Genomic DNA, 18991 nt, shown 5'->3' on the forward strand with positions numbered 1-18991 from the left:
TTACCACATACATCCAAGTGTGTGCCTAGGGGGAAACTTACAGAAACACAGTACTCTGAACTAACTCTGTTTCGAAAGATGTGTGTGTATGTTTGAACACAAGCGTGTGTATGTATGCATGTGTACCCCAACTGAGACTATACATGCCTCAGCGCAAGCATCTCATCTTTGCTTTATGGTTGGCCATAGGGCAGCAAGTACACAATATTTACCACCATTCACTTACGCAATGGACAAACCTCCAGTGGATTATGTGCATGCTTCCTGGAGCTTGTGTTTACCGGAGAAAGCTATTTGAGGGATAGAAACGAATTCTCCCATATTTTGTTTCTATCCCACATAGCAGCAAGTGATAGGGGCCCTAGGCCAAACCAAAAAAAAAAAAAATAAATCAATAAAAAATTTTTTAAAAAAACAGAAATTTTCAGTGGCTTAAAATAATTGAATTTTATTTACAATGGTCTGGAGACCAACTGTCTGAAATTATTGTGAGTGAACCAAAGTCAAGGTGACAGCAGGCCACACTCCCTGCAGAGGCACTAAAGCAGAATGTTCCTTGATTCTTTGAATCTTGGGTGACTCCGAGCATGCCTTAGCATGTGCATCTCAAAACACCTATTGCCTGTTTCCATAGTCACACTGTTTTCTTCCCTCTGCCTCTTCTTATAAGTCGGAGATTACACTTGGTACCTTGGTTTGGATTATTTATACTACTTATTACATCTGAAAATCCCAACCTTAATTCTCTCTCTCTCTCTCTCTCTCTCTCTCTCTCTCTCTCTCTCTCTCTGTGTGTGTGTAAGTAAGTAAAATGTGTAGTTTCCGGTAATTTGCAGATAGTTTTGGAGGTCCTACTAACCCTACTGCACGAGGTGAGAGCACCCCCCAACACAAGAAGGAAAAACAGTGGGCAGAGTGACTTTCGCAGTGTGACTAGGGAACTGGGGAATAGGTGTTTGAGGCACACATGCCAAGGCATGCTAGGAGTCGCCCAAGACTGGAAGAATCAAGGAATACAACTTCATCTGGGCTCCAAGCACTCCAAGAAACAGTAATACTTAAGTACCTTTTTATTCTACTGAGCCAAATGAAGTCAATTAATGGACTCAAGGAAAACCGAAAACTTTTACTTTTAGTCTTTAAAATTGATTGTACAGAAATAATAAGAATTGTAATGCTCAACAAGTGTGTGAAAGGATATTTTTATCAATCGTATACATCAACAAGAATAGGAAACTTGGGAACAGGAGGTTGAGGCAGAAGGTTTAAAAATCTGAGGGCAGCCTAAGGTACGCAGTGAGATAATCCCTTAGTCATTCCCTGCAACAAAGCGTGCACACACACAATGGAGAACTTAACGGTGCAACAGCATATAGAGATTTATATGGCACGAATCACATGCCATCGGGTTACACTGATAGAAAATCACGACAAAGATGAGAAAATGTGCATGCAGGATTTAATTAAATAACAATGTTTATTTTGCTCATCAATCTGTCATTCTGACATGGCTTTGGGGGGGGGGACAGTTCTTTCCATTTCATTTGGTTTTAGCTGAAGTAGCTCTAAGGCAGTAGTCATCCAAAAGCTTGCTCACTCACGACTGTAACTGATACGCTGGACAGAACATTATCACACAGGCTTTCATGGTGACCTACCCTTTCTCACAACATGATGTCTTGGGTCCCAGGGCTATTGTCCAAAGCATGAGAACCAACAAAAGCTATTGTGTCACCTGCTACGACACAGCTTTATGGGCCAGGCAGTTATGCCGTATTCAATTCATCAATGAGGTCACAAGCTTTGGCCATATGTAGGATGAAGACTAAGACCCTGCTGAAGAATACTATGTGTCCCTTTTGGGAAAACAGAGTCAGCTACACAAGAACACAACTCCATACACAGCATAATCTTCACAATGTACGTGCATAAAGATAAAAAAGAAATATTAATACTATTTTATGTCAATAGAGACAGTATTTAATTTGTTGGTGGTAGAATTATAATGTCTAAATTTTTTTACGTATTCTTCTGAGGTTTTGATAGTCTGCATGAATAAGTACAGTTGTTATGATTAAAAAGCATAGGCATGCTTAAAAAAGCAGGTGAACATCACTTTGTCTAACATGCTGATGGAGATAGCATTGGGTTCAGGATACCAGGTTCATTTTCAGATCACGAGGCTGAAACTCAAGCAGGTTCACTTCAATTTTAAGAATGTTTAAGTTCAAAACTAGAAATTCAAAGGCTTGTGTTCTACGCTATTCTAGATCTCAAGGCTTCTCCTTAAGATGCATTGGGATGGCAGTCACCATGTATCATGCTTGAAAGAGACTCTCTCCTCTTTGCTTCTTGCTTCTTATTGCCTCACTCATAAAACAATGAGTCTTCTGCTCCATGCCAGCTTCTCTTTAGAGGCAGGAATTGGGAAAATGGTGAAATCAATACCCTGGAGATGGAAATGCTCATATGGAAGAAAAATAAAGTTTGAGATAGGATCTAGGGAGAATTCTTGTGTAGGGAGGACCTGAGTAGGAAGAGCACGATAAATTTGGCTCCTGATGGATCATAACTTGAATGGCACTGGGAGGGCTGGACAAGGCCATGGATTGTTCTTGAGCACAGCCATGCTGAGATAACATACATGAGAAAGAAGGGAGGAAGCAGAGAGTAGCCTTCCAAGGTCAGCAGGTTAGGGAGGAAGAGAAGTTTCTCTGGACAGGCTAACAAAAGAGCCAACATTTAGTTCTCAGAATGGTTTCCAACAACAATAAAGAACTTCCACAAGCTACATTCTGGTCATTCAGAAATTGCCAGCAAGTATTGAAAACAATAATTTATTCAGGCCATGAGTTCAAGAGCCACACATTGAAATGTCCTAAGAAAAGCTTGTCTTTTGGATTAAAATTTGCATTAGGACATTGTCTTGGCTACAGTTTTGTTGCTGTAAAGAAACACCATGACCACGGCAACTCTTATAAAAGAAGACATTTAATTGTGGGCTTGCTTTGGATTATGGCTTTGGATGGTTAATCCATTGTTATCATGGTAGCGGGCAGGTAGGCAGGGTGCCGAAGAAGTAGCTGAGAGCTACATTGTTATCAGCTGCAGGTAGACACTGGGCTTTTGAAATCTCAAAGCATACCTATCCAGTGGCACACGTCTTCCAACATGGCCACACCTCCTAATCCTTCCCAAACATTTCACCAACTGACAAGTAAGCATGTAAACATGCAAGCCTCTAGGGGCCATTCTCATTCAACCTACCACAGATGTGTTTAGAATCAAATAGAATATCCTACTCTGGAACTTATAGAAACCTTTATAAACTAATATTTAAAAAATGAAGTATGATAGATAAATAGTTATATGTGAATACCCCTATTCTTGTAGTGAACTTAGATGAAAAGAATGTATTCTCATTCACTTTGAGTTCTATACTGTTAAAAATGCCAAAAATAATCAATATCTTAGTAGATTTTTTTTTTTTTTTTTTTTTTTTTTTGCAATCCCAAAGGGCAGTCCTACAAACTAAGCCTCTTCCTTGGAATTAGCAAATATTGCTTTGAGTTCTCAAAACTGTTTTTTTGTTTTTTGTTTTTGTTTTTTTTTTTTTTTGTTTTTTTTTGTTTTTTTTGCTTCTAGACACTATTGTCTATAGTTGGAACAAGAAAGGCAAACATCAAATATAATCACATTTTATTTAGTGATTAAAGGTCATTATTATATACTAGGAAACAAAGCACTACAATGCATTCATGAATGTTTATGATTATTCTTTCATGTAAGTTATATAATTTCACTTCCTATCTGTTGGAACAAAGCAAAATGATACTTTGTTTGGACCAATATGGTATTATGTTCTTTAAAAGTGAGAATCGGTTTTCCCATTTTCTCTCTGCCCTCTGCTATAACTATCCCATTGATAGTCTGAGGTAGTATATGCACCATCCTGCTAACCTCTGCAGTGAGGGTGAGGGGGAGGTAGAAGAGAATGTCTTCTGATTGAGGATAGATAGGTATCACAGATAGGAATTGGTTCCTCATTATCTCATGTCTAGGGTTGTGTAACACTGCAACCTAATTTAGCCTATTCTGAGTCAACCAATGAAACTGGCACATTCAGAATGACAGTTTAGCACTGCTTGATTCCAGGGAAGCTGGGAAATTTAAATTACTGAAAGGCTGGGATTTCTGTAAGATATTTTACAAAAAGGGTGAAGAGACCATTGTTTTCACAAAAAATTTACATGCTAATGTTTATAGAATTTTACATATAATTATCCAAACTTAGAAACAGCCACCATGTCTTCCAGTAGGTCAACACACAAGCAAACTTTGTTATGATTCAGAAATGGGTTGTTATTCAGCAATAAAAGTAAGTGGACTATCAAACCACAAGATGTAGAAAAATCTACAGTGCTTATCACTAACTGAAAGAGGCAACTCTGAAAGGCTACATTACATACTGCTAGGTTCTGACTACAGAACATTCTAGAAAAGAGATAACTCCTGTAGTGTAGTATTGTTAGGGATGTGTAGTTTGGGTGAAGAAGGGAGCCATGGTCATGGGGGAGTCTTAAGGTGCTGAATCTGTTCTATAGGATAATACAATAGTGCTTGCTATACTGCACAATTCACCAAATAATAGATAATGAATAGATACAAAAATTGAAAACTAATGTAAACTATGGGCTTCAGCTATTAATATAGTAATATTGATTCATCAGTTATAGCAAATGTACTACATTAATCAAAATGTTACTAATAGAAGGGGAACTTGGATGAGGTGTATGTTAAATCTTAGCTGTTTCTTGCTCATTTGTTAAGTAACTTTAAATACTGAAAAGTCACTGAAACACTACAAAGTGCATGTGTAATAGACATCTGAAACAATTGTGTTATGTTAGAGAATGGTTTGTTTTGGCTTGTAGTTTTGGTCCTATTGCTTTGGGCCTGTGAAAGCACAAGCTGATGGGGAGTACATGGCAGAAAAAACCATCCTCCCCGTGGGCAGGAAAAGATGAAGGGATGCCATGAAGAGTTCCTGCTAGGTAGCATAACATCTTCTCAGGCTCCACCCCTTCTCAATAGTGCCACCCTTGGGGCCAGTTATTTAACATGTGGGATTTGGGGGCATGTTTCAGATTCAAATTATGCCTATAGGGCCATTTATTACCATGAAGTCCATGGTTTCCGTGAGCCCACATTCTTACCTCAGGACAAAAACACACTAGAAATAAATCTGATTTAAATGTATGGATTCCCAACAGACTTCTTATCTTTGATGTAGAAAGAAGGATTATCCTTTAAATAGTTAAGATTAAAAGACATCCTGCTTTTCTCAAGCAAGAAAGCAAAATCTTATTTTTTTTTCCCTCTTCAGTCCAGGAAGTCAAATCTGGAACATAAGGAAATGACCTCACTTTAGCAAAGACGGAGATACTGGACTTGTAACTGCTGTTCTCATTCTTACTCTAGCCATCTGTCCTCATGGTCCTTCAATTAAGGTCTAACTCTAAAATATCCCTTTTATGTTAAAAAGCCTTGACGCAAGACATCCCTTCTCTCTTTCTTACAACCTCCAGTCTTATAATGAGTAGAAACCAGGGATGACTTTTATCAGCTCCACTTCGCTAGAGAAAGTGAACTAGTCCATCGTCATTGAAAACACCCACTCATCCTGAATATTCTCTAGGTTTACATTTTCAGGGCTAGTCACAAATATTCTGAGTGCAACAAAATTTCAGGCAAGAGCTTTCTTCTCGAGGGATAGGAAATGAATTCGCATTCCAATCCTAGGCAAACAGAACATACTTGTTAAACATACTTATGCCAATTCTGTGGAATCAGAATAAAGGGAATTCATATCTAGCAGCTTAGCATCACATGAGATAAGCTTTAGATCAAGCTATGGACATTCATTTGGCATATATTATTCCTCCAAAATCCTAGTGATTTGGTCATAATAGGGAAGGTGCCACATTCAAAACACTCCAATGGCTGATGGGTGAGCTAGTTAGCATCTGGTACCAGTTGGCTTTTCTGTATCCACAGGAGTTCACAGTTCCTTAGGGGATCTGAAGTAGGCTAATATTAATTTAATATTAATTGCGGCTTCTACGAGGTCCAGAATCTTTATCATTAAAAATTTCTGTTTGCCTTTTCCTGCCTTTTACTTTTTTTTTTTTTTTTTTTTTTTTTTTTTTTTTTTTGGTTTTTCGAGACAGGGTTTCTCTGTATAGCCCTGGCTGTCCTGGAACTCACTCTGTAGACCAGCCTGGCCTCGAAATCAGAAATCTGCCTGCCTCTGCCTCCCAAATGCTAGGATTAAATGCGTGCGCCACCACTGCCCGGCTTGCCTTTTATTTTTTAACAGGAGTGTGATGTATATTATTTATTCTAATGAGTACAATATGAGAAGTTTACAAAAAGTGTTATGCATTTGTAGAGGACTGAACAACACATTTATCCCATAGCGGTAAATGATCCTTTGGCAAAGAGTGGTAAAGAACTGAAGGTACCTATGCAGGCAGGCAGGAGTGCTCAGAGACAGTGAGTCATACTGCAGGCAGGGATAGACCGCTAAGACCTTAAATAAATGGAATAATCTAACTGAATTCACACTAGGCTTCGGTTGTCATCAATGGTTTTCTTTGAACAGCCCAGTGGGTTTTTACACTTTTGAACTAGAATGTCTTTAGAGAGTTGGGAGGAGGAAGGTCAAGCAGATGCAGAAAACTTGAGATGACATGTTAAAGCTCAGAGTGACGTCATAGGAGATGGGTGGGAAGCAACAGATTAAGGAGATCTCAGATGAATGATAGTGACCTTAGACCAAAGTCCTGGAGAAACTTGTTTTTGAGTCATGGCGAGCCAACATGGGGAAAGGGTTATTAGAACAACCTGGGAGACAGCATGCACACTGAATTTGAGACTGGGGTAAGCTGAAGTTCAGAAGTTAATAGTATGACAAGGTAGATGGGTAGATATAAGTTAGAGGAAAGAGAGATAAACTTTAAAATGGCTGGATACTTGGAAGAAGCTTGAAGTCTGAGCTGTTTGAAGGGCGGGATGGTTAGTATCCCTGAATGTAGGTATAGGAAGGAGTCTTAATGGAAGAGAATGTTGAACACAGATGAAGAGGAATGAAAGACACTTGGTTAAAAAAATCAAACAGATCACATCAACAGTTCTCCCTAGCTAGGATGGGAGGCAGGGACAGAACTTGCTGTTTCTGCCTCTGGTTGCTGGGTTTCTGAGTGGGTGATCTTTAATTTCTGGTGACTGTTGAAGTCACATTATAGACTTCCCAGGACAACACTATGAAAAGTAGGCCAGGACTTCCTCACTGGAGCAGCTGTTTTGTTCTAAGCACACATTTCCAAAGTGAACAGAAAAGGTCCCCTTTAGAGGCCCATGTTCGGTGGCAGAGGAGCTGGCAATGACACTCGCAGCATCTCATGGGTGGCAAGCAATCAGAAAGGGGTCTCACCACCCTCACCTCTGCGCTTCATGTTGGAGAGACGATTATACAGATGTTTATTGCCATTAAACTAGGCAGAGTGAGGTTATCAGCACATTTGATTGTGGAGGTGAAAGCATGCTTGGGCCTGCTACACCATAGATGATCAGAGCTATGTACCTGAGGCCCTATTTTAGACTCTAAGATATCTGAGTGTCTGTGTGTTGCTGAGATTGGGGAAGAATGGAAGTTATTTGCTTTTTATATTTTAACCTCCCGTCTTTAAGGAAAGCAAGAATGGGTAGGAGATGGTGGACTAGGTCTGTAATCCCAGACCCTGGGAGAATGAGGCTTGGCTGCTGCAAATAGGCTAGCCTGCACTACAAGGGTACAGGACTACATCATAAAACCCCACTGTGCCCCTTCCTCCTAAAAGGCTTTTTTTTTTTTTAAATAGTAAACACCCACCATACTTTCAAAGCTTTCAAACTGCCAAAGTGGGGGTAAGGGATGTTATCAAATCCAAAGCCATGATCCTGTGAGGGAAATTTTAGTTTTATTAGCAGGAAAAAAACAATTAGAAAACAAAGGAAAGGTCTTGTGGGGTGGAAGTTCCAGGCTTATTTGTGGGAGATGCAGCATTCACCACACTTCCTGGGAAAGCTCCCAGTGGTGGTTTTCACGTATGTGTTTAGTTTTCAGCTACCAGTCTTTCAGCGAAATGAGGGGTAGCACTCCTACCCTCTGACCTGTCCAGGATCTAAAGTTCCCCTGAGGAAACTGTAGCTGGTCTAGCTGGTCGCCTCAGCTCGTCACTCCTGAGAAAACCAAATAAGGTACAGTGGGGGTGGGGATGCTCCATGGACTCTTTATAGCCACACAGCCTATACAGAGTCTCTTCTAAGGCCTAACCTGAGACCAAAACCATGAAGACAGGGCTCAGATACCTGCTTTGATAAGTTTAAGTGAATGACGCTCTTCTCCGAGTAGAGGTAAGTGAGTCAATTTGGTTTTTACTAGTACCTTAGTTAGAGTTACTATTCCTGGGAGGAAAGGGGTTATTTGGTTGATACTTCCATATCACAACTCACCATCAGAGGAAGTCAGGACAGGAATTCAAATAAGGGCAGGAACCTGGAGGCAGTAGTTGATGCAGAAGCCATGGAGGGGTACTGCTTACTGGCTTCCTTCCTATGGCTTACTCAGTCTGCTTTCTTATAGAGCCCAGGACCACCAGCCCAGAGGTGTCCCCATCCTCAATGTTCTGGATCCTCCCACATTAATCACTAATTCATGCTCTATAGGCTTGCCCACAGCTTAATCTTATGGAGGCATTTTCTCAACTGGGATTCCCTCCTCTCAGATGACTCCAGCCTGTGCCCAGTTAACAAAGTTAGACAACACAGAGGGAGCCTATGAAGTTATGAAGAGGACAGAGTGAAGATGGCTCTTACTTTCTCCCCCAGAAACAACTACATTCAAAGGTCTCCATGTGACTGTGAAGGACGAATACAAATCAATGCACAAAAGCAGGATAGAGGTAAAGGCACACTTGAAGACACCACAAGGTTGGCTAACACAGCCAATGGAGTGTTCAAAGCTTCAATGGGGGCAACAGCTAGCTTTTGGAAAGATTTACACAATGGCTGACAGAGGAAAGGCTTCAGCCTCTGAGTAAAACTGTAGTCTTCTGATTATATGAAAAGCATCCCACTGTTGTCTTTGAATTAAACAGCCTCAGGCAATAAACCTGGACCAGCCCCCTTCTCTGGGGCACTGATCACACAGGAACCATACCTGAAAAACGTTGCCTCCTGTACAGTGGTCTCAAAGGTCAAAATTGACAAATAAAAATGAGACGAGATTAGCAGAAAAAGACTGCACGGTTTTCTCAAAGTTGGGGGGAACATTTCCATTATGTTTGAGAAAACCAGGAGGCAGATGGCAGCTCCTCTGTGACATTAAAAAGGCTGTAAATGGCTCAAAAATTCCAGTAAATTTACTTACACATACTCACAGGAGTGTGTCAAGTGTGGCAGAAAACTATAGGATTTTAAGACTATTTCCAATTATTCTGCTAATTTGGGAGTACGTTAACTGACTTCTGGAGGAGAGGTCTTTAGCCTACTCCAGAAGATAGCATCTTGAAAACGTAAATAGTATTGCAGTAACTACTTCCACAGTTGGAGTATTAACTCAATGCTAGCTGCTGCCAACAGAACGCCAACCCTTAAGAGACATCATGGCATCCTCTTGCCTACAAATTTTGTGCAATAAAAACCATAAGGCCACAGCACACTTACCAATTTAACATTTAAAATCTATTTGCTCTAGCGGAACAGGTCAGTTTAGTGATCCCAGTGGCAGGGAATGAAATTTCAATTTGTTGTTGTTGATATCCCCAGGTCAATTAAGCATGAAATAGAACCTTGCATAGCATGGGTAATTGTAACTCAATTTAGCTTTGAAGACTCTTCATATTAAAGACACTACGCTTTAGGAACATATATGTATATGTATATGTATATGTATATGTATGTATACACACACACACATACACACACACAAACTGGTGGTGCTTTTAAAGATTCATCTCAGACAATGTACTTAGGATTTCCCACCATGTAACATAGTTTTTCCACCTCTCATTTTGGAGTTAGCATCTATATAACCAATAAGACAAAACAATATCCGCAATAGCCTGTATAATAGGAAGGTATGTCTCTAAGTTCTGGGCTGGGGCTTTGTGAGTGTTAGAGAGGGCTCTGACACTGAGCTGTACCTCAGTCTAAACATCCATAAATCTGTTGAGACTACCAGCTGGGATTGTAAGAATATTTTAGTGCCAGGAAATAAACTTTGTTGTTAGGAAAATGCCTTCCTCAATTACCGATAGCTCATGAAGAAATATAAACCATTACTATATCAGATTGCAAGAAAAACAAGTGTTTATCACCCGACCCCCCTAATAAGCTGGCCTTAGCTGAATCTGATGGCTCAGATATATACGTTTTAGCTCCTCAGGAGGCCAAAGACAGAAGAATCTAAACTCAAAGCTTGTGTGGACAACAAAGTGCACTCAAAGTACCTTAGGTAACTTGGAGAGACCTTGCTTCCAAACAGAGAGTGAAAACAGAGCTGTGAATACAGCTCAGTGGTAGAACTCTTGTTCAGATGGAGGCCTCGGGCTCATTCTTCACTAACTCGAATACAAAAAGTAAAATGGCCTCCATCACTGATAACGCACAGCTCACCATGTTCAATTCCTCTCTTGTACACAAACAGCTTTATTTTGACAGTGACACAACTTTTTTCTTGGATTTAAAACAAACAACCCCCTTAGAAAAAGGAAAAAAAGCCTCTGATAAAAATCTTAGGACAAAGTATATGTATCTAATTAACTTTATTTTGGAACACTGTACAAACTCCAGTTTTTTTGTTTTTTGTTTTTTTTTTTTAAAAAAAAACATGTAGTGGTCATTCAGTTACATACTGAGAAATGGAAGACAGACCACAGGCCAGCTGTCATTTTGAGCTATGCTTTAATTACAGGTTTCTAAATATACTAACTTGCTGGTCAGTTGCTTATTTTTTTTCCCCTTCATTTTTCTGAGACAGACAAAATACATGATCTATTGCTTTTTTTCTTTTTCTCTTTATGACCTTGGACTTCAACAGTGATGAAAAACCTAAAAACCAGAAAAAGCCCTGAAAAATAAGTCATTTCAAGTTAGAGACAATGCATTTTTTTTCTCATTTATTCAAATTCACTGCAGGAAGTAAACACTAAAAGATTTAAAAAAAAAAAAAAAACCAAAAAATTCACACTGCAGTATGTACAATTTATGACATCACATAAAGAAATCAAATTTAATAATAAAAATGGCAAATTAATATCACTAAGCAGATTGCATCAAAACTGGCTGTAAACCCCAAGATTCTTACCACGAATGGTAATGTGCCTGTATTCCAGCATTTAGGAACACTGAACTATTCCTGGTTATATTTCCAATGGGATTTAAAGATCTGTGAAGTTGCTATGTGAGTTCTTTAATGTTGAAACTGGTTGATTAACAAGAAAAAAAATTAAGACCCTTGGATTCAAAGCACATTTTCTCACAAAGCATAAGCCACAGAGGTCATGTCCAGAAATGGAATACTGTCATGTTGGATGACCATCTGACCTGACTTAAGACGTTTTCTGTCGAATGCACAGATGCACAGGGTTCCCCATGCACTTGTCGTCATGCAGCAGGTAATCAAACTTAAATAAAAGGTTTATTTTATACATTTGTCCAGACTTGCAACTGTATACATACATGCACATTTTTTTAAACCTGTCTGATTATATTTACACTTAATACATGGAATATACAGGAACCAAAGAAATTAAAAGGTTTTTCTGTTGCATTAGAACAGTACAAAATATGTATTTTTTTTCATTAAGGAAATTATTATTTACATCACCTTTAAAAACCAATTTTAACATCTTCATGTAACAAGTCAATATATATATATATACACATTTATATATATATATATATATATAAAATATATACTCTCACCAGTTCATTCTTCTGTAAGATGTAGCAGAGAATAAACAGGTAATGCTACCTTACTGATGTCAATGAGAGCTGCAGTACCCATTCACAAGTGAGTTTATTAGGAAGAAACTGCCCAGATATTGAAAATAGTCCTTGAAAATGTGTATGTGCATATTTTAATCTACATATGCAAACGAAGTGAATTTGTGGAATTTGAATGCCCTTTCTCTTCTTTAAACAAAACATGGGGGGGTGGGGTGGGTATTCTCTAGTAAGTCAGAACAGCAGCCTTTATAGTCATATTTATTTTTGAATTACAGATTCTCATTCCAACAAAAACAAAACAAAGTGAAGCGATGCTGGCTCTGGACGTGTCCCTGACCTAAGTGCTGTCCCATTGTAAGAAGACTACTGCTTCCAATGAAAGACGGACTCCGGCATCCTACAATGTATTTCTAAGGCTCCAGCCCTTTCACCATGACCAAGAAAAATGACTTAGTGTAAAGCTTATTTATATAGTGTAGACAATGAGATTGTCACAGTATAGACATGGAGTAAAGTATCTTCACTGGCCAGTGGAATTTCTCATAGCAGAATAAGCATACGCCTTCTCCTTCCTCTGACGTAGCATAATATACACTCTGATTACCATAGAACATATCCATTAACTATTTACAAATCATCTTGAGGAAAAAAAATAACCATTTAGAATTTTAGATAATTAAGAAATAATGTCCATTTGTAATATAAAAAATCTTAGAAACAACTTCAAGTACGTACAACAACTTTCAAATAAACTTCTTCCTACTTAACTGCTGAGTATACAATAAGCTTTTGATTAAGTCGGTTGTTAGCCTGGCTCAAAATTGAAAAACAAAATATTGTGTGGTGGAGGAACTGTGGGCTATAAACAAACTGAACTGAAAAACTAACTTGTTTCAAGATTGAAATTCCACGTGGCTCAATTATATATTAAGTTCTTTCAAGACAGTATCAGTATTTACTTTTAATACCTGTTTAAAATGAATTGATCTGTGAAGTGACTGTGTAGGTCCTGTCATGGATAGATAAGTGCCCTTTGATTTGGTTTCAGGTAATCTGAGTTTGATGTCTCAGGTTGAATATGTTAACTCCATAAGCACTGCTGTGCAGAGGACAGTTTGAATAGCAGGTAAGGATGTATTCAAGAAGTTTCCCATCCATCCTGGGATCACCTGAGTTTGCTAAGTGGCCCTGTTATTCCACCCCTAAGGCTAATTAAGTTAATCTTACTAATTAGAGCAAATAAATAATCACAGATTTTCCTGAGATGTTGACCCAGATAATAGGAAAGTTGTCCCCTCTACCCAATTTTTTTTTGTCATAAAAAGTATTCTGAACCCGATTTCCAAAGATATAACGGCAATATAGGAACTATGATATTGCAAATTTTGACTGGATATGTGACGGTATTGGGGGAAAATATAGGCATCAAATATTTTTTTTAAAGTCCCATGTTCTGGAAAAGTCATAAGCCACGGTTATCAACATCAGTGTGCAGAAGAAACACATAATAGCATATCAGGATACAGGCGGAAGGAAGACTCCTGGGTCCACTCAGAGGCCCTGTTCTGTAGACCTGAGGTGCTGCCTATGAATCTGCACTTTAAACAACTGCTCCAGATAGTCAGATAGTATGAATGCAGTGTCTGTGTCCACAGTTAAGAAATCCTGGTTGTAAAGGTTACAGGTCCCACAGGAGTGGAGAAGATTAATTTTCAAAAGAGACGGTGAAAACCATCCAAAGAAAACCCATTTCTGCTTCTGTTAAAAACTATTTCTAAGTAGTCAATTATTCAGGAAACAGCCCGAAGGTGAATATTACCTTCTCTAATTCTGAAAAAGGAGGAAGGAGTATTAATTTAGTAAAGTCGTCAAAATATAAAAAAATGGAAATCTGCCTTTTATTTTTAAGGATCTATTAAACTCCCTTCTGTTGTAATCAATTGTTACTAAATAGTACAAGGTTTAAAGAAATATATATATATATATATATATTGAAAAGGTCTGGGGTGGGGCAGACACATTGGGAACCGCAAAACCCCTTCCAAGAGTTAAAAAGAATTTTGTTTAGCAAAAGTGAAAAATGTATGCATTGCTTTGTCTTACTTTTGGACTGATGAGGTGTGAATCAGCACAAGGCTTCTGGGTTTTTCCTAATTTGGTTATCTTCCAAATAGCTAACACTTTGGACTTTACAAACATGTTATGTAGGCTGGCTTCTGAGATGGGAAATGAACAACCCTAATAAAGACAGCAAATTGCATCAATCCACTACTGGTGAAGCTGTGCATTTTAATGTACGTCTCTTACTTACGATTATAAAAACAGGATCATTCGTAGGCTAGTCACAGTTGTTATCTGATGCATACAGAAATATTAAACAATCAACCTCTAGTTCAATAGTTTCCTCGTGACAGCTAATGTTAAGCAAAAATTAGTATGCATATTTAAACATCACCAGTGACCAATACTTTCAAAAGGAAGGAGTTTCAATTATGCCATGCTTTTCTCAAATCATGCTCTTATTTATACAGACCTCAAGTTCATACTGACTAATTTTTAAAAGATCCAAAATGGTATGGCAGGTACACGTTTATTCAGACTCTTTTTTTATTGTGAGCACGCTTCCCAGAAGTCCATAAACTTCTCCATTTGTACTGTGTGGGCGAGAAGCATTATTTCCCATATGGCTATTGTAAGGGCTTCTTAGATTAAAGAAAGAAGCTTTAGTTTCTGCAGCAGGAAGTAACTCTTCTTTGACTGTAACCTGGGAGAGACTCTCGGCAGATGAAGGCTCCCTCCAGATGTCTTTGTCCTGTGTTTCTTGCGTGGTAACAGAATTGCCTCCCTTCTGGAGCATATAATAGAGGATTGGATTAGTTTTGGTCAGTCTTGGAGAGTCTTTTTCATACTCATTCTTATCCATATCTGTGATGACCCACTTAATGGGTCCCTTCTCACTGGACATGGGCACAGAACATCCATTCAAAAGCCCAGGCTCTGGTCTGGACCCCACACAGCCCAAGTGCTCTGGGAAAGGAGGGCTCAGAGGGGTTTTTACCATTCCTGGGTATGAAAATGTCCTATGATCCACACAACTGCCAGGCTGAGGGGAGCTATACATGAGTCCATTTAAAGAAGAAATGCTGAATTCAGGTTTGCTAGTGGGCACATTGTTTTTGTGTCCTTTCTTTTTATTGTCGGTGACAGAGTTACTCCTGTGTGGGGACAGATCTCGCACACAGTTCTCTGAGAGAAGCAGCTGCTTGAGAACATTGAAGCTTTTGCTCTCTCTGGCCCAACTCCTATGTTCACCATCGCTGGCTGAACTATGGCCAGCAGGATATTTATATTCAAGATCATTTCTGCTAAATTTCAGTTCTTCCTGATTAAGCAACGACCCATAGAGTACTTCTGGGCCTCCGTGATTACTGGCAGGATCTACAGCACTGTTTTTCATCTTTTTAAATGGATTCTCTACTGGTTCCGTATACAGCTTCCTTTTCTTAGGGACCATGCAAAAGTTCTTTGATTCCAAGGGTGTCAGCTCACTGTTTCTGTGACCCTTGTCCTGCTCATCTGCTGGGTAACTCTCTTGATTCTGTCTCAGCAATCGACTTAGCAGACCGTTCTTTGAGAAAGAAAAATCCTGAGGTGAAGCAGGTTCTGATTTAAAGTCCTCCGACACTGGTAAGGCCACTGTGCTCCTCTGGATGGTGGGAGTCATGCCTAAGAACGGGTTGCTCTTGGCATCATGGTTTAAATGCACGTTAGTGTTGTGGGTCTGGAAGTCGTCACAAGGCTCGGATTTAATTTTCACCATGAGTATCTGTTCATTGCCGGCTCTCTCTGAATGATCCTGAGGAGCCTCTTCTCGTGCAGGAGTTTTCTCTTTCTTCTCATTCTTCCCTTTGTTGGAATTTCCCAGGAGCAGCTGAAGGACTGTGCGTCTTTCCAGTAGATTTTCTATCTCACAACCAGGAAGTCCTGGATCAGGCCCTGCAGGCTGACTGCTGAAGGCTTTGTTCTCTTCAGCTGCATTTGTTTTATTCGAGAGCAGAGGGCTATTTAATCTATCAATCAGACTGAGAGGTTTGTCTGTGTTTCCACTTAACAGCTGTTTGCTGGGTCTAGGCTCCTCCACTGGCCCGGAAGACTGCATTCCGCACTGAGCCAAATTTTGTAACAGTTTACTGGCACTGAACGTAGCCGAATTTTGTGGACCTTCGCTCGGGGCTGGTTTCTCTGCTTGAGATTCTTTGCCTTTTGTGAGGTCCATCAGGTGGCTAGCCGCGGTAGTTGTTAGTTTTGAAGTCGGAGTACTGCAGGCATATGGAGGGGAATTCCACTTGATGACCAGAGAGTGTTGAGAAAGATTAATGGGAGACTCTGCTTGGCTGGCTATATGCAGTGGTGGAGTGCTCACTGGAGTAGTCCTGTTGGTACTGGGGCTTTCAATGACAGAAGTCCTTGTGTAATTCTGAGGACTGAACTTAGTCACATCGCTGTGGACTTCTTGAGGGCTGGCATTCCTTTCAACAGTTTCTTCACTTTTATGGCCAAGTAGCAATTGAAGAAGAGTGACTTTCTGGTGTGAGTTCAGCTTGGAGTTTGTTGAGGTATCTTGATCTTCTTTGATGTCAACCCCGGGGCCTTTGGGGTCCCATGTGTTTAACAAGGACTGGGTTAGGTTCTCAAGAGAAACGGGCTGCTCAGCTTCCGGTTTTTCGATCCGGTGTTTGCAAGACAGGTCTATGGGAACGCAATTGGAGTATGTGCTTTCGTCTCCACTACTGTCATCTGTGAAGCTAGGATTGTTATCAGAGTACTCATCAATCGTGGTGGGTGTGCTACTCTCAAAACTACTTCCTCTCTCATTCTGGCTGTGCCCATTCATCGGTGCGGGTATGGTCTGGCTTTTGAGAAGATGTAAAAGCAAACTGTTATTAGCAGCTTGCTTTAGGTTGTTTCTTTCCAGTGAGTTCTTATAGCTCGTGTTTTTGGGGGAGGAAGGAACAACACCCATTGGATTCTGAAAGGTGGCCGCGTTATTCTTGCTGGCCACCAGTTTGCTTGACGGCAGTGTTCTGGCCTGCCCATTGAGATGGCCAGACACCCCCTTGGAGAGCTGAAAACTGCCCATGTCCTTCTGACCGTTCTCTTGCAATCTGGCCATAGCTGCAAGTCTTTCACTGGCTGCCTGATGTGCATTCTGCGTTTTTAGAGCATGTTCCCGAGAGTACTGCTGCAGGTGGGCTTCGCTCGACAGGAGCAGTGCTAACTGGCTGCAGGCGACACTAGGCTTGGGGGAGGCGGCGGGACTAGCCCTTTTCTCCACCATGCTGGCGACAGCCTGCAATCTCGCTGCACACGACAAGGGCTCACTCATGACCTTTGTTCCACTTTGTCCGACATGATGAGGTGACTCGACAAAGCTCTCTCTGATGAGGTTTGGAGTCACATCAGGGAGCGTGGTACCTGACTTTTGATCCTTAGTTTTACTTTTCTTCAACAGAGTTTTTAAGTGACTAGAGGCCACGCCGTAGCACCTTAAATCCTTCTCCACCTTTAAAGACTCATGACCGAGGGCATATCCCTGCTCCTTGAGGCTCTGTCTAATCTGCTGCGACAGAGCAACAGTCTGCAGCCTAGAGCTGAAGGACTGAAGCAAAGAGGCCAGTAATGTGCTATCCTGTTTGCCTTTAGGCACATTGTCAACCATGCCAGCCAGCAAAGCTTCCTTCTTTACGTTTAAATTCACGATGGAATCAGACAGCCTCTTCCGCTTTGTCGCGTTCCAGTCCTCGGAAGACTGCAGCAGTCTGGCTTTTTTGAGGTGCAGCATGCCAGACCCCTGGTATGTCTGTGTACTGACAGTGGAGCCATTGCTTTGACAGGTGGGAAACACACTGCCAGAGAGGTTGAAGTTCTGGTCTTCTCCGTGGTGGCCAGCAGACTTTTTGTCAACGGCAGTAGTACCTGATCCCCCTGCTGCCTGATGCATTAGTAATCCTTCTAGGTAAGTTAAAACAATAGAATCCTGATGCACATCAGAGACAAGCTCTTCTCCATGAGTCATGTTCAATACAAGTGCTCACAGGGGCTCGGCTTTTGTTCACTTTAAAGATGCTTCTCCTGTAAGATCCGATGTCAGGAAGTGAGCGTCAGCTTATCACCTCCCATAGCAGTCAGGCAGAGATGCACTCTTACATTCTGACCAGGGTATCTCCTGGCAGGGACAACCAAGAGGCTGGCAAACTCCGGTGCAGATGTCAGCACTGATGACCGGCTAGGCAAAGACCAGCCTCGCAACTTCCTTAACACAGTGGTAGCAGCGGCACCCAGGGCTTAGGGAATATGTTGTTGTTCTTTCTTCATCTTTTGTTGTTCACCAGATGCACATATCAGCATCTAAAAATATAAAAATAAAAATAGTTAAGGAGGAACAGAACTGGAGTCATGCTCATTACCTATAAGAAATAGAATACAGCATTATGAATTTCATATAAGATATATATAACTGGAGACACGTTCATTACCTATAAGAAATAGAATAGAGCATTATGAGTTTCATATAAGATATACATATATGTGTATGTATGCATATATATATATAGAGAGAGAGAGAGAGAAAGAAAGAGAGAGAGAGAGAGAGAGAGAGAGAGAGACTATGTACACATACACATGACAGCCACACCCATTTCGTATGTGTTTGTAGGTGAGTATCCTTAAAAATACTTCATTGCAACTGAAGGATGATGACCTAAGGCCTTGTGAACACAGCACAGTCTACAAAGGTGCTCCAATGCTATATAGTAACATGCGCTTAGGTGTTTCACTGTTTATTTTCTACCTTCCCTGAAAAGCTTGAAGGCAGATTAATAATAATCGTTTTCTAAATCAGACGCCACAGCTGTTGTTTAACTTATCATCAGGAACA

General features: G+C 40.3%; 1 protein-coding gene across 2 annotated transcripts in view; it reads right to left on the bottom strand.

Moving 5' to 3' along the window:
• Positions 1–10838: 10838 nt before the first annotated feature.
• Nrip1 (nuclear receptor interacting protein 1) overlaps positions 10839–18991 on the bottom strand; it is an 82935-nt gene continuing 74782 nt past the window's right edge. For both annotated transcript variants that reach the window (XM_076943090.1, XM_034515308.2), the window contains one exon: positions 10839–18462. In XM_076943090.1, coding sequence (XP_076799205.1) covers positions 14645–18130 — 3486 coding nt within the window. In that variant the 5' untranslated portion in view covers positions 18131–18462 and the 3' untranslated portion in view covers positions 10839–14644. The remainder of the gene's footprint in view (positions 18463–18991) is intronic.

The sequence above is a fragment of the Arvicanthis niloticus genome, chromosome 12 (genome assembly GCF_011762505.2).
Source record: "Arvicanthis niloticus isolate mArvNil1 chromosome 12, mArvNil1.pat.X, whole genome shotgun sequence".
Classification (NCBI taxonomy): Eukaryota; Metazoa; Chordata; class Mammalia; order Rodentia; family Muridae; genus Arvicanthis; species Arvicanthis niloticus.